A 13,474-nucleotide genomic window follows, 5' to 3' on the forward strand; every position below is an offset into this window, starting at 1 on the left:
CCAATAGGAATATGTTGAGGAAATATGTCGAACAAAATCCACGAAAACATGAGCAGCTGAGGAAGTGCATAGAGCGTAAGGGTGAACATGTACATCCTGTAGAAATTAAGTTTTCAACCAAATGCTGCAGCACAAACAGCAGTGTGTGTGCTTGAGGTGAGCACACACACATCATTTTCACAAGATGAAAAGGTCTTCAGCTTCTTCACCCCATAGATAGATTTCTATTTTTATATTTTTGCTGAAATGATGCATGAAAAGTTGGTCAGACTTTTTTTTTTTTGGTATTTATATTCAAAAGTTTTATGTAGTGTGTAGTCCTTGTTGGTCATGCACTATGTTCACCATTGCTGTTACTATGGTAACTACATCTGCAACACAAGCAATTTTCACTTCTTCTTTTTTTTTTTTATACAGAGAGTCAGGGGAGCAGAAAGAGATTTGCTGTTTGTTGTGCCTACTGTAAAGCCTATGAAGCTGCAGAAACCTTTTCTGGCATTTAAATCCCAATACTCAATACTGTTTCTCCAACCTGACACGTACCCCCCCCCCCCCCCCTGCTTTTTATTGTAAGTACCATTGGAGGAGGGACTGAACAAAACCATTCAGAGCTGGAACTTCAACATAGTTAGTTAGTTACCGTTACATTTATATAGCACTTTTCTAGACACACAAAGCGCTTTACATAGTATTGGTGGGGGGAGGGGGAATCTCCTCAACCACCACTAGTGTGTAGCATCCACCTGGATGATGAGACGGCAGCCATCGTGCACCAGAACTCCCACCACACACCAGCTATTTTCCAGCTATATTCCCAAACCCAAGGCTGGCTGTATGAAGAAAGGCAGACCAAGACACGACTAGAGAACACGCTTTCTCTAAGGGAGGCTGGGACAGGGCCCATGTGGCCTCTAGCAGCCATTTTACACTGAGGTAGTTTTCCCCAATAAACCGGGTAACGTGGTATTCTTTTTTCCCCTCAGTTTTCGGAAAAGCAACTCTAGTGAGAACTGCCTCTTTTGTGCTTGCTTTTCAAACATGTGAAGAAAAAAAAAAAAGAGAGAGAAAAACCACACGATAAAATACCACGTCTTTGGAATTTATCAACTGCCTATTATTTAATTAGTTAATTATTTATCATTGATTATTATTTAAATCTTTGTTTCAGTGTTGAGATTTATTATGGAGCGCAGTGAAACGCGCTGCAGTGGTACGTCCGGCGCTATTCTGAAGAAAAGAGAAAACTATTCGAAACGTGTTTCAGCTTTTTTTTTTTTAAATGTGATTTTGAGCCAAGTCTACTGCTGCCACTATTGTCACACTTCAAAGAGAACTCTTGTGCTGTTTCAGATTTCAGGTGAAAAGGGCTATTTTAATCAAATATTTACATTGTTCGGTATTCTGATTTTTAACGCTCACATTCTTTCATTTGTGTTTGGTAAGAAGTATGGAAAAAATGATGATGATGAATTTGATTCAGTGATCATAAGGCTGATAACCAGGTTTATTTGTTGTTTTTTTTTGCACATAATATCACCTGACTACTGAATGGTCATTGGGCAGAAAAGCATGCACACACAACAACAGCGGAAAACACATAAAAGCATTGCACTGCGAAGTAAATGCAGTTCTTTGGACTTTAAAGTTCAGGCATCTGAGCAGAAGCTAGATTTATTTACTTTTTCGTTATGTGGTATCATTTAGGTTACGCTAAGCATGAAAAAAAGAAATGTTTTATAAAAAATGATGTACAAGTTACACTAAATGTTTTGCATCCTAGCATGCTTTTGATTATTGAGGGGAAGATGAGCTCTATTATAGCTATTAGTATTGACTTTATATTTCTATTTTACAGGTGACCAAGATAATCAGAATGTTGCACATTAGGTACAATTGCAACAAGGTGACATCCATGAGAAATGTCATTATTCAAATCATATTGGTTACAACATAAGATTCATTTCTTGACATATCTGCCTGTAAGGATTTATTTATTAGGTAATGTTGTGGTATACGGCATAAGTTGATTTTTCTGCTGTGGAAAAAAAAAAAAAAGATATTATTGTAGCTCATGGATTCTGTAGCGTGGAGAAATTTCTGTATCATAAGGGGCTCTGCTCATCCACAGAATTGCATTTACTTGCATTATTGGCCTTGATGAGGTCATTCCTGAGGAGAAAGAAAAGCTAATAGTAGTCATAGTTGACGTTCGCTCCATGTCTGTAATGGGTGGAGTAGCGAGGACCCATGGGAGAGTTCTCATCATAGTGATGCTGCCGTCCCTGATCTGTGGAGCGCGCATGGTCCATCCAGTAAGCCAGGTCAGTCTCTAGTCTCTGAAAGGAAAATAAAACGTTTCTCAAGGGCATTCAGCTTCTCTCTGGGGTTACACGAACGTCACCGAGTTTGAAAAGATGCTGTGACTGAGCTGCATGTGTCTCAGCGGACGCGTGTATGAAGTCACCCACCCTTAATGGTAGCTGAAAAGGGAGATGTGTGTGGGTACAGGCAATGACAAATTTATGGGAATGAAAGAAAAACAAATCCAATCACTCGAACCGCTCAAGATGTAGGATGTGTGCTGTAAATGCAACCATCATTCCAACCCACATTTGACAACCAAAAACCTTCTCAAGACCCTCAAAGTGTAGTGTAGCCGAGACATTTATTTAAGGTTCAAGCCTCCTCTAAAACATTTACTGACATTTCCAAATAGTTATTGTTCACTGCACATAAATACACACAGAATGCAGCCGATCAGGCCATCTGAGTGTATTTTTATGACCTCCATAAATTAATTCATGATTATTACTTAAATAAACACTCAATGTTCATAGACATCATGAACATTCTTCTTGGAGTCATAATGTTACTAAGACTTTTAACTCACCGCCTCGTCATAACCCATATACATGAACTGCTGGATCCACTGTTGCACATCAGGACGGCTACGGTCCCAGAGGTTCCTCTTAGGCCTTCGGAGAGAAGCCAAAAACTGCTTGGCCTTAGACGGAGGAACTGCGACAGCCGCTGCTACCTTCACCTCACCCTCCACTAGAGAGAAACAGAGAGCAGAGTGTTCAGGACAATCGTGGAAATGGACTAAATTGTCAGATTACAGCCATGAAAAGGAATTTAATTGATATAAGTATTAAGGAAAAGGTTTGAAAGATCAAAACTGGGAGAGCTGAGAGCAGTTAGTGAGCAAAAGTTGAGCTCATGAACAGCAGACAAATTGAATGACATTGGATATTCACGCACCTTCTCTCTTCTTCAGAATTTTGTGCAGAGTGCTCTGGCTGGATACATCTGGAAACATTTACGAATGAAATATGAATAGGTTTTACATCTTCACACAAGTTGTGAGAAGGTTACTTTACAGTCTCAACTGAATTATTCCGTTATTCACGAGCACTGCATTTCCATAAAATGCGCACGCTGCACATTCCTGCGCAGTGAAACACACAGTTACTGGCATATGGAGGTATTTAGCAGAGATTGTTTACAGGTGCCCCCCAAAAAAGCCTGAACGACAGTTATATAGTAGTGTAATACTCGAGTAAAGTAATCTCAAAATCGTCTTGGTCTCAGATTATTTTTTTATGCTTGTGATGGCCATTTTCTAAAATACACAGAGCTGTCAGAAACCTATAAAGTCTCTTCTTTCCTTTCCCTTCTTCAAAAAGTCTACCCAGATTTCCTTCTCCCTATATATTATTACTGAACTTCCACCAGCAGTGGCTCGTGACCATAGATTTTGGTGGAGCAAGACGACATTAAATTTGAGGGTAACCCTGTAATATTCAGTTGGAGAATCACCAACACAGAGTCGTCTAATATATAGACTAACAGCTCATTTTGAGTGGGTTTGAGACATATCTTTATTCAACTGTGTTCAAGGTAATATCGTTAACCAGGGCTGACAGATTTCAGCAACATTTCCAAAAACACACAAAAGACCTGAAATGAGCCCGGACAATGTGGGCATTGGAAAAAGGAGAAATTTTTCTTCTTTTTTAAAGCCTTTGAATGGGAAATAAGTATTTAACACATATTTCTGATATAGAGACATTATCCACTCTATAATCTCCCTTACCCTTTCTCAATCTTCGAACTATAGCTTGCCAAAAAAAAAAAAAAAAAAAGGTTCTGTGTATCATAGAAACACAGTCTACACTTATACTTTGCCTTTTTGCAGAAATCTGTTAGCTTTATTTCTGATGATTTGCTATAAAACAAGATCTTGGCATCAGCATCAGCAAAAAACAACACATTTACAAGAGAGTAAAACAATCGAAAATCCTTTCCTCCCAAAATTGTTTTGAAGACCATAAAATGTTCGAAGTATTAAGTTACTTAATATTCAGAGATCCTAATCAGCTCCATCTCACCTAAAATTATGTCAAAGCATTGAGGCATAGCCTTGTATTGTATGTTAACAGTGAAATAATGCATGGAATATACGACTACATTGTATCCTTCCTGGATACACGGTTACCCAGGTGTATACAAATATTTGTCTCCAAGACTTTCGATAAGGCAGTTTCCTGCATGATTGACTGCCTGCTCTTTACAAAAGATATGCAGGTGACTTCAAAGGGCAGTTGGAAAAGCACAAAGTATATTAATAATTCAGCACCAAGCACAGCAGAATAAACCTACAGGTTAACACACCTCCAGGCACCAAGGCATTTTCCTGAGCAGTGAGAAATGGAAGAGGACTTTAACTCTTGTCAGAAACACCGTTTCGGTTACGTTGCATTACAATTGTGCTGTAGTCAACAGCAGGCTGGGAAAGATACAGATATGACAATAAGCACTTAGCAAGCTGCAAGGGTTGGCAAGGGCTGTAGCCTTTGGTAATTAGCTTCAGTATGCATTAATGGATAAACTTCACAGCCTTTGAAGTTTTTCTTAAACAAGAAGCTTTTCTTAAACAAAGAACCCTCGAGAAAGCATTCTTCCTAATAGTGTAAGTTTGGACCAAATATGCATTTCATTGCATTTCGTTGTTCATGCATGTCTTACAAAGAGCAGAATATCTGTGAGTCAGTTTGAGCTTGTCTCAGAATACAGATAAATGCATTTTTGTAATGTTTGTAATAGCTAATGGATAGAGAGGAACGTTTTAACAGATGTCTGTGAAAGGAAGCATTTGGAGGAAGCATTTACCTGAGACAGCCAGTAGAGCTATTAATGCCAGGAAAGTAAAGAGCCGTAGGTAAAGTTTTGGGTACATCATCATGGATGCCTTTCTTTTTCTCTGTCTGCACTCGTTTACTGCTGAGGGTCCGGATGCAGTGGAGGGAAAAGAGAGGGGGAGAGGAACGACTATGCAAACACTCCCAGTGGAAACTTGCTCAGCTGCCTGAGGGGGGGGGAAATACTGCAAAACCAAAAGAAAAGAAAGATGTGTGTGTGTGTGTGTGTGTGTTTTCCATATTTGACTAAGTTGAGGTATCTTCTGATACCTGATACTGATCCTTTGATACTATGTGTATGAGCACTATGTGACACACAAACAGGTAAACAATGAAGCGGTTGTTTTTCTCTCACCAAAGCAAATTTCCAGCTGTTCCAGCTGCAACATCTGAACTGGAAGAGGAGGAAAAAACTTGAGCCCCATAAACTGTTTTAACATTTCTCTTGGCACTGGATTCGATTTGCGAGGACTCTTTCCTTTTCTCAGCAAATTTTCTACTAGTTTACTAAAATAGAGCTAACTACATTCATCAGAAAATATCACAGGGGAGGTACAAACAACAAATATCATTATTGTTCTAGCAAAATTAAAAAAATTAAACGGTCCTGTGTACATCTCTAGTTGAGACCAATAATGAACTTGAGTGTTTTTGTTTGATCCTTTTCTTATTTTAAACCAGTGTAATTTTTATTTATTTTTTTTTTGCTTAAGACATGCCCACTTTGGGTTTGAATCCAAATACAGATAAAGATAGTAACTACGGGTGATACACCTTAGCGCTACAATGTTTGTGTACGTGTGCACCCAAAATAAATAAATAAATAAACAAACAAGTGAAAGGGTACATGTGATAGAGAATGGGAATTCTCGCTCTGTTCAGGTAGTCACACTGTATAATTTTGCTCAGGTCATCAATAAGAAGTAAATCTCAGTTCTCAGATGGCTCATTGCCATTTTTTTTCTAAATCAGTCAGAGTTTGAGAACTTTTGACCAATGATTGATCTTATTTGCCTATCCATGACTAAGCTTGTTTCAGGAATTCTTACTCTAACTTCTTTAAAAAAAAAAAAAAAAAAAAAAAAAAAAAAAAAAAAACCAACAACAACAGCAACATTGCTTTGCAATATTAAAATAATTGTAAAATCAGCGAGGCAATAGAAATGTGCTTTGACAAGTAGCTACAGTAAGCATCCCTGCATTATGTTACTGTGCTGTGGTATTTGTGCTTTATTTCTATCTACAGGGGAAATATTTGTAGTGCAATGCTTTGCAGTGACATTATAAACAAATATCATTTCTTAGCATAGTTTTAACTGAGATTAGGTCTAATTTTTTATCTTACTAGAGTATATGTTTAAACGGGGTCCGTCCCAAATACTAGGTCTATTTGTGCAAGAATTTGGCTGTGTCTCAAAAATTATTTTATTTAATATTATTATTATTATTTGTATTTATTTATTTATTTGCCGTTATTCAGTTCAGGATTTAAATGAAATCTGTACATATTTATTTACATTATTCATTTATAACTCACCTAATCAGGCAATTGAGCAGGTGTATTATTTTATTTATTTATTTGTTTATTTATTTATTTATTTTATTTGTGATCTATGACTACAAATTTGTATTCCATCGAGCCGACAGTGAGAAACGTCTGGACACCCCCGATGGCATGAGTGAGTACAGTGTTGGAATACTCCCAGCACAGTGGACGCAACTCATCACTTATTCTTAATTAACATATAACATGCAACATAACATATAACACATAATGTTGTTTTTAATATCACATTTTAAAGCTAAGAATCTGAGAAGATTCTGGAAATTGATCAGAATACTAATTGAACCTACTGGAACTTACTGTATATTGCTTTTCATAATCAGATTAGCATCGTATGTCTGAGTATTATGTATATATATATATTTTTTTAATCTTAGCAGATATTTAGTTTGTCACAAGTTGAAGAGAAGTTCTAGAGAAGCGATTTTTTGGCGTGCAGTCTCTGTAGCGTTTACCTGTGAAGGGGCACGGGTTCTTCACTGGTTCTCTGTGCTCTCACAGGTCAGTCAAGGGCACAGGCGACGGTACATTAACAACTGAACTGGCTTGGGGAAATAAGCTAATCTTTTTTTTTTTCTTCTGTGGAAAAAAAAAAATCCACGTCATCAAAACATTATCAAAGCTCATATTCTCAGGTCATACAGGTGTCAATAATACAGCTGTACGCTATTTACTTTCTCGGATAAAGAAGGAAGTTTTTTTGCTTTTATTTTTAATAGTGTTGATGAATCATATAGATGGGGGTCTTTCTTTCTTCATGGGAGCATTTAAATACAGTCATGATCAGAAAAACAAAAAACCAAAAAAACATGCATTTTAGGTTATCACCAAGTCTCTCTGTTTAACACTACTGACAAACCAGCAGCTGAGAGGAAACAAAATCAGCTGAAATATAAAATAAAACATGACAATCACAGGGTACTGCGATGGATTGGCACCCTGTCCAGGGTGTACCCTGCCTTGTGCCCGATGCTTCCTGGGATAGGCCCCAGGTTCCCCGTGACCCTGAAAAGGAGTAAGCGGTAGCAGATGGATGGATGAATGGATGGATGAATCACAGGGTAACGCTTGGGTTGAAGATGATATGCTATGCTACTAAAGCTTTGAGGCACTTCCTAATTTAATGTTATGCCCTCAGGACATTAACAAAGACTAGTCATTATTCGCTATAGAATTTAACCAAATGCTTCAATTCATGGAGGACGTAAACACTGAAGATCTGTTATTTACCTTAATGCCAGACTTCCTACAGCACACTGTGAAACAGGAGCTTTTGTTCTCTTGAACATTTAATTACACTGCTTAAGAAGATAATTGAAGTAGTTTTCTATATTATAACCAAAACACCACCTGAGGAGATACTGGATGGGAACGTATGGGGATGCTCCAGTGAGTCAACCTCATATAAAGATGTCCTTTTATTGATTTCTTTGTGCAATCCTTAAATAATTGTTTACTGGTTATTAATTGTGTAATTCAATGAGCTTGAGTAAAGATAGTATTCTTTTCAGTCAGCTACCATAATTAGAGAGATAAGGGCAAGTACAGCAGAATCTTTGGTTGCATTTGCGAAGCCACCAGCCTTGCAGATGACCCCTCTCTCCCATCCTGTGGATTTCTCACCCTCTTGCCATCTGGCAGAAGGTACAGAAGCATCTGAGCCGCCACCACCAGGCTCTGCAACAGTCTCTTCCCTGAGGGAGTCAGATTACTCAACACTTTGCTTCCTGCCAATGCTCAGCTAACCTAGTATTACTCAAAACCAGCACACAGAGCACTTTACAAAGCTGCATCACGCACGGTTTAACTCATGAGACATTCTGCTGCCAATACTGCTGCTATACCTATTTTCTGCTACACTACATAATAGTTTACGGTCCATGTCCTGTGCATTTATCGTCCTACTGCCGTCTCACACTGCTGTACATTTGCACTTTATGTAGTCATGTAACAACTTTTCATTCCAATGTATGTACAAGCTGTATAGAGGAATGACTATACTTGACTTGACTTGACTTTCAGAAAATGGTGGCTATAAAATCTCCAACTCAATACCGAATGAAACAAAGTTCTCTACCACAGAAAGTCATGAGTTTCACTGGCTAGGTGTTTGTAAAACCTGAATTGTTTTGTTGTCCTTTGCCACATTATATTTGAATAGGTTAAACATGAAAAATTGGGTAAGAGCCCATCCATCCATCCCACTTATCCTGCACGGGGTCGTGGGGGAGCCTGGAGGCTATCCCAGGGAACGTGGGGTGCAAGGCGAACTGGACGGGATGCCAACCTTTCACAGGGTACAACTTCGGCCAGTTTGGAAATGTCAATCAGCCGACAAAACATGTCTTTGGACTGGGGGAGGAAACCGGAGTACTTTTAGGAAACCCCTGAAGCACAGGGAGAACATGCAAACTCCACACACACAGGGTGGAGACGGGTTTCAAAGCCCCATCCGTGGAGGATGCAAGGCAAACGTGCTAAACACTAAGCCACCATGACCCCATGGGTAAGAGCTTTTTACTTTATTATTTATCCCTGCCTTAATTGTGGTGTATTTGATTTTATAGGTTGTAATTACGAGCTGTTTTGTTTTTCAGTTATGGTACTGGAGTCTTGTTTCTGTTTAATGTGACTTGGTGGTGGAGATTGTAGTAAGATGTCTTGTCATCTTCCATCAACTTGCTAAGGGAAGAGAGATGGAGAGAAGCAGGAGTCACTCAATCTCCGCGAGTTCATCAAAGATCACTGACTCAACATCTCCAACCCCAAAAGAGCTTAAAGACTAAACACAACCTCAGATACAACCAATCGCTTACTCTCCGTATTTGAACCCTGCTTCGTATAAAGGAAAGCAATGGAGTCTGAAATGTTGTGCTGTAGAAATACGACTGTAGTAGAATAAACCTGCAGAGTTTATTTAATTGCATGCTCATTTCATTTTGTTCATTTTTATGATGGGTGCCAATGGGTGTCTTGGAGTTCAAGAATCAAAAACACAATATTTCACAAAATATTCATGTGACTCAATTAGCTGTGAACAAACTAAGAAAGAGATTTATTGGTGTCTGTGAGTTTGGCATCGTTAAGAAAAGCAAGAGAGACTATATAAAGTGAAACTCACAGAAACTATACTCAGGCGTTTACAGTACCGGGGAGCACATGGAAAATAATTGGAAGAACACGTAGCCAGACACTGTCAGTTGTCAGCATCCTCTGAGAGTCCTGGATAAGTGATAGAGTCATAACCTAAATAGCTGGTGAGAGGAAAGTGAGCCCAGTAGGTTCTTGCCAAGTCCAGCAATGTATCATAAGCTCCCTGAGCTCTTAACTCCTCCATCCAGCCGTAGAAGTCTGAAGACCACATGTTCCAGTAGGGCATGATGTACATCTCCTCACGCTCCATTGTACCCACAATATCTGTGTTAGGAGAACCATAAAAGCTTGTTTTACCTCAGAGTGTAGAGCTACATCTACAGCGTGGAGCGCTGTGAGGATAATATGCATGCAACCATTCAATAACGAAATAAATAAATAAGCACATTCAAATAGTACCTACCTTCCGATGAACCAAGAGAGCCCTCTCCACTTTCAGATCCGGAGTGAGAGACTGATACACAAACACAAACACATGATGCATGGAGAAGCACTGGCTCCAACTCAGACTGATTTTAAACAATAGTCTGGATAAAGAGATCCCAGTTTCAGCTCCACAGAATCTAACAAGAATTAGCTCTATGTCATGTGTGGTTTCATTGAGATGGCAAATGCGTCAATATCTGGAACAGAACATGCATTTAATTTGATTTTTTTTAAAAGTATGAAATCTACTATATTGCCAGAAGTTTGTGGACACCTGACTAGTCCCACCGATATGTGTTTGTTGAACATCTCGTTTCAGATGTAGTCCCTCTTTACTGTTATAATAACCTCCACTCTTCTGGGAAAACTTTCTACTAGATTTCGGAGCGTAGCTGTGGGGATTTGTCCATTCAGAAACAAGAGCATTGGTGAGATCAGGCACTGATGTTGGGTGAGGAACTGAGGCCTGGCGTGAAGTCGGTGTTCCAATTCATCCCAAAGATATCAGTTGCGTTGAGGTCAGGGCATGGTCCACTCGAGTTCTTCCACTCCAACTTCTAAACAGACCTCGTTTTGTGTATTGTCATGCTGGAATATATTTGGGCTGCTGAGTTCTAGTGAAGGGAAATTGTAACGCTACAGCAAACAAAGACATCCTATACAATCGTGTGCTTCGGACTTTGCGGCAACGGTTTGGGGAAGAACAAAATAGGGCTGTGATGGTCAGGTGTCCACAAACTTTTGACCACATCTACAGGTAGGATACCTGCTATGGAGAGAGGAAGCAGAATCACGGTGCAGAGTAACACTGAGACGTACAGACGAGACATGCTGTAATCCTGTCTGCAAGAGAAGGGCTGTGTTTCACACATAACACCAAAACTAAGACCATGTAAGTTTTAAAATAAGAGCAGACATTTCTGTGGTGATCTGAAAATAACCACTGCATGTCACTTTGGCAGAATTCTGGCAAAGAGCCGAACATGACAAAAAAACAAGGTTTTCATCTCTACTTTAAGAAAACACATTTTAGGTATATGTGTATAAAAAGAAATAAATAAACAAAACAGGGAAATGTTTTATTTAAGCTACTTTCTAACCATACCTTGGGTACATGTTTGTAAAGATCATGCTGGGTAGGAAGCCAGTTTAACAAATGCAGCAGTAAAAGTCCGCCTGCCTAAATATGTCCAAAACCTTGCAACTAAGTAAACAGGAAAGAACTGACTAAATGAATCAGTGATTATTTCCCCATTGATTTTAGCACTTACACTTACACTTAGATCAGAGGCGTGAAGAGACACCAACGAGGCTCATGTTTAATTTCCGCGAGTGACTTTTAATTCTAAAAAAACAATTATTTACAGCCCTGTCCAGGGTGTCCCTTCTGCCCCAAGTCCCCTGGGACAGGCTCCAGGCTTCCCCGTGACCCTGTGCAGGATAAGCAGTATGGAAATGGATGGATGGATGGATAATTCTTTACAATATTTCAGTAATGTCCTTCCATAAGTAGATTCAGTTATAAATGTAATCTTTTTATAAATGTAATTGAGAGTAACCAGATTTTTAAAAATGCTACAGCTTTAGGTGTGATTATGATGCATGTAAAATGTCTGAATTGATGGGTTTTCCCAAGCTGCCACACGTTTAGGTCATTCAGAAACAAACAGGAAATGCAGTCTATAAAAATAAAAAAATATAGGCTATAAACAATAACATCCACAAAAACGCGTTTTTAAAAACGAAAAACAAGCAGAAACCAGAAAATGGGGCTCACTTATACATGAGAGTGAATAGAGCAACAGACGTACCTGGAGATGCTAGCAGTGCAGGTCTTAAGCAAGCTCTACACTGGAGAGATCCTCTAACAGTAACCCAGATGGTAAAGACAGAAGCTAGTTGTATCATTCTACTCCACAGGCCACTGCATGGCACCTCACAGTCAAAGTGCCCTGTTTGCTTTTCCCAGGACTGTGTGCCAATCCAGTAGCAGACTCCACATGCCCATGCGAGTCCTGCACTGAAAGACAGACTTTGACAGTACAGACATAGAGAGGAACCCAAATAAGCACATCTTCCCAGATAAACAGCTTCACAATTTACCCAAACCTCTGCCTATGAGAAGTCGTGATCCTTGATAATAATTCAAATATTACTGTGCAGCTTACTACTAACATACAACATGACCACAGTGCTTTGCATAAGTATTCACCCCTTTTGAATTGGCACATTTTGTAATGTTGCAACCTGAAATGGACGTTACTGGGATTGTATGCCATGAATCTATACAAAATAGTCCATAATAAGAAAGGGGAGGGAAACAGTTTGCAAAATCTGAGCGCTGGATCTCTCAAACTCTTTCCAATAAATCTCCAGATTTACCTTTGGCCTCTTGGTTGCTTCTCGGATTAATGCCCACCTTACACACACACACACACACACACACACACACACATATATATATATTTTATATAACCAAACCCTGATTGATACTTTTACAGAACTTCCAGGTATGTTCTGTAACACTGGGGCGTCCCAGAAGAGGTTTAATTGACACTTTACTTGCATCCAGGTCAACTCCATTCAACTAATTATGTGACTAATTATGTGACTATAAATAACTATGTTGATTTTCTCCCGTCTTCAATATTATGTAATATTTTCTGTATATTCATGACACATAATTTAGTTCTTCTCATATTTGCATTTATGTACAAGTTTGTATGTTCAGTGCATGTTATTTGTATTAACGATATTTGTCTACAATTACAGTCCTCTAAAAGTACAGTGACAATGATTTGCACTGCAAAAGCCCCACTAATAGACATCTTCCATCAGGACTGATTTTGCTGATTTAGGTAATAGCATGAACTACAGCAGCAGTCTAAATACGCTTCATATATATTCTCGCTTACCGCAATATATTGATTATATTAGATGACACTCTACATTTCTTTGACAAAGATATTTTTTAAATATGTGTTACGTACACTACATGAAGCTTTATTTGTTCCATACATGAATGAGTATGTGACCTACAATGAAATATTCTGTTTATAAAGGAAGAGATCCAACCTAGATAGGCTGAGAGGAAGGGAATGAAATATCAGTTTTTTTAAAAAAAACCTGC

The 13,474-nt window shown here is 38.8% G+C and overlaps 1 protein-coding gene across 1 annotated transcript; it reads right to left on the reverse strand.

Moving 5' to 3' along the window:
* Positions 1 to 1,479: 1,479 nt before the first annotated feature.
* ecrg4a (ECRG4 augurin precursor a) lies at positions 1,480 to 5,377 on the reverse strand. Its single transcript, XM_053627492.1, has 4 exons — positions 5,173 to 5,377; positions 3,262 to 3,309; positions 2,891 to 3,054; positions 1,480 to 2,336 (listed from the first exon to the last, which is right to left on the reverse strand). Exons 1-4 carry the CDS (start codon positions 5,243 to 5,245, stop codon positions 2,187 to 2,189), a joined length of 435 nt encoding a protein of 144 aa, XP_053483467.1. The 5' UTR covers positions 5,246 to 5,377; the 3' UTR covers positions 1,480 to 2,186.
* Between the last annotated feature and the right edge of the window lie 8,097 nt (positions 5,378 to 13,474).

This window comes from Ictalurus furcatus, chromosome 6 (genome assembly GCF_023375685.1).
Source record: "Ictalurus furcatus strain D&B chromosome 6, Billie_1.0, whole genome shotgun sequence".
NCBI classification, from domain to species: Eukaryota; Metazoa; Chordata; class Actinopteri; order Siluriformes; family Ictaluridae; genus Ictalurus; species Ictalurus furcatus.

Coding starts and splice junctions, on each gene's coding strand:
- ecrg4a (XM_053627492.1), bottom strand. CDS start 5,245: ATGATGATGTACCCAAAACTTTACCTACGGCTCTTTACTTTCCTGGCA. Junction 3,055..3,261: donor AATTCTGAAGAAGAGAGAAG/GTGCGTGAATAT, acceptor GTTTCTCTCTAG/TGGAGGGTGAGGTGAAGGTA. Junction 2,337..2,890: donor ATATGGGTTATGACGAGGCG/GTGAGTTAAAAG, acceptor TTTTCCTTTCAG/AGACTAGAGACTGACCTGGC.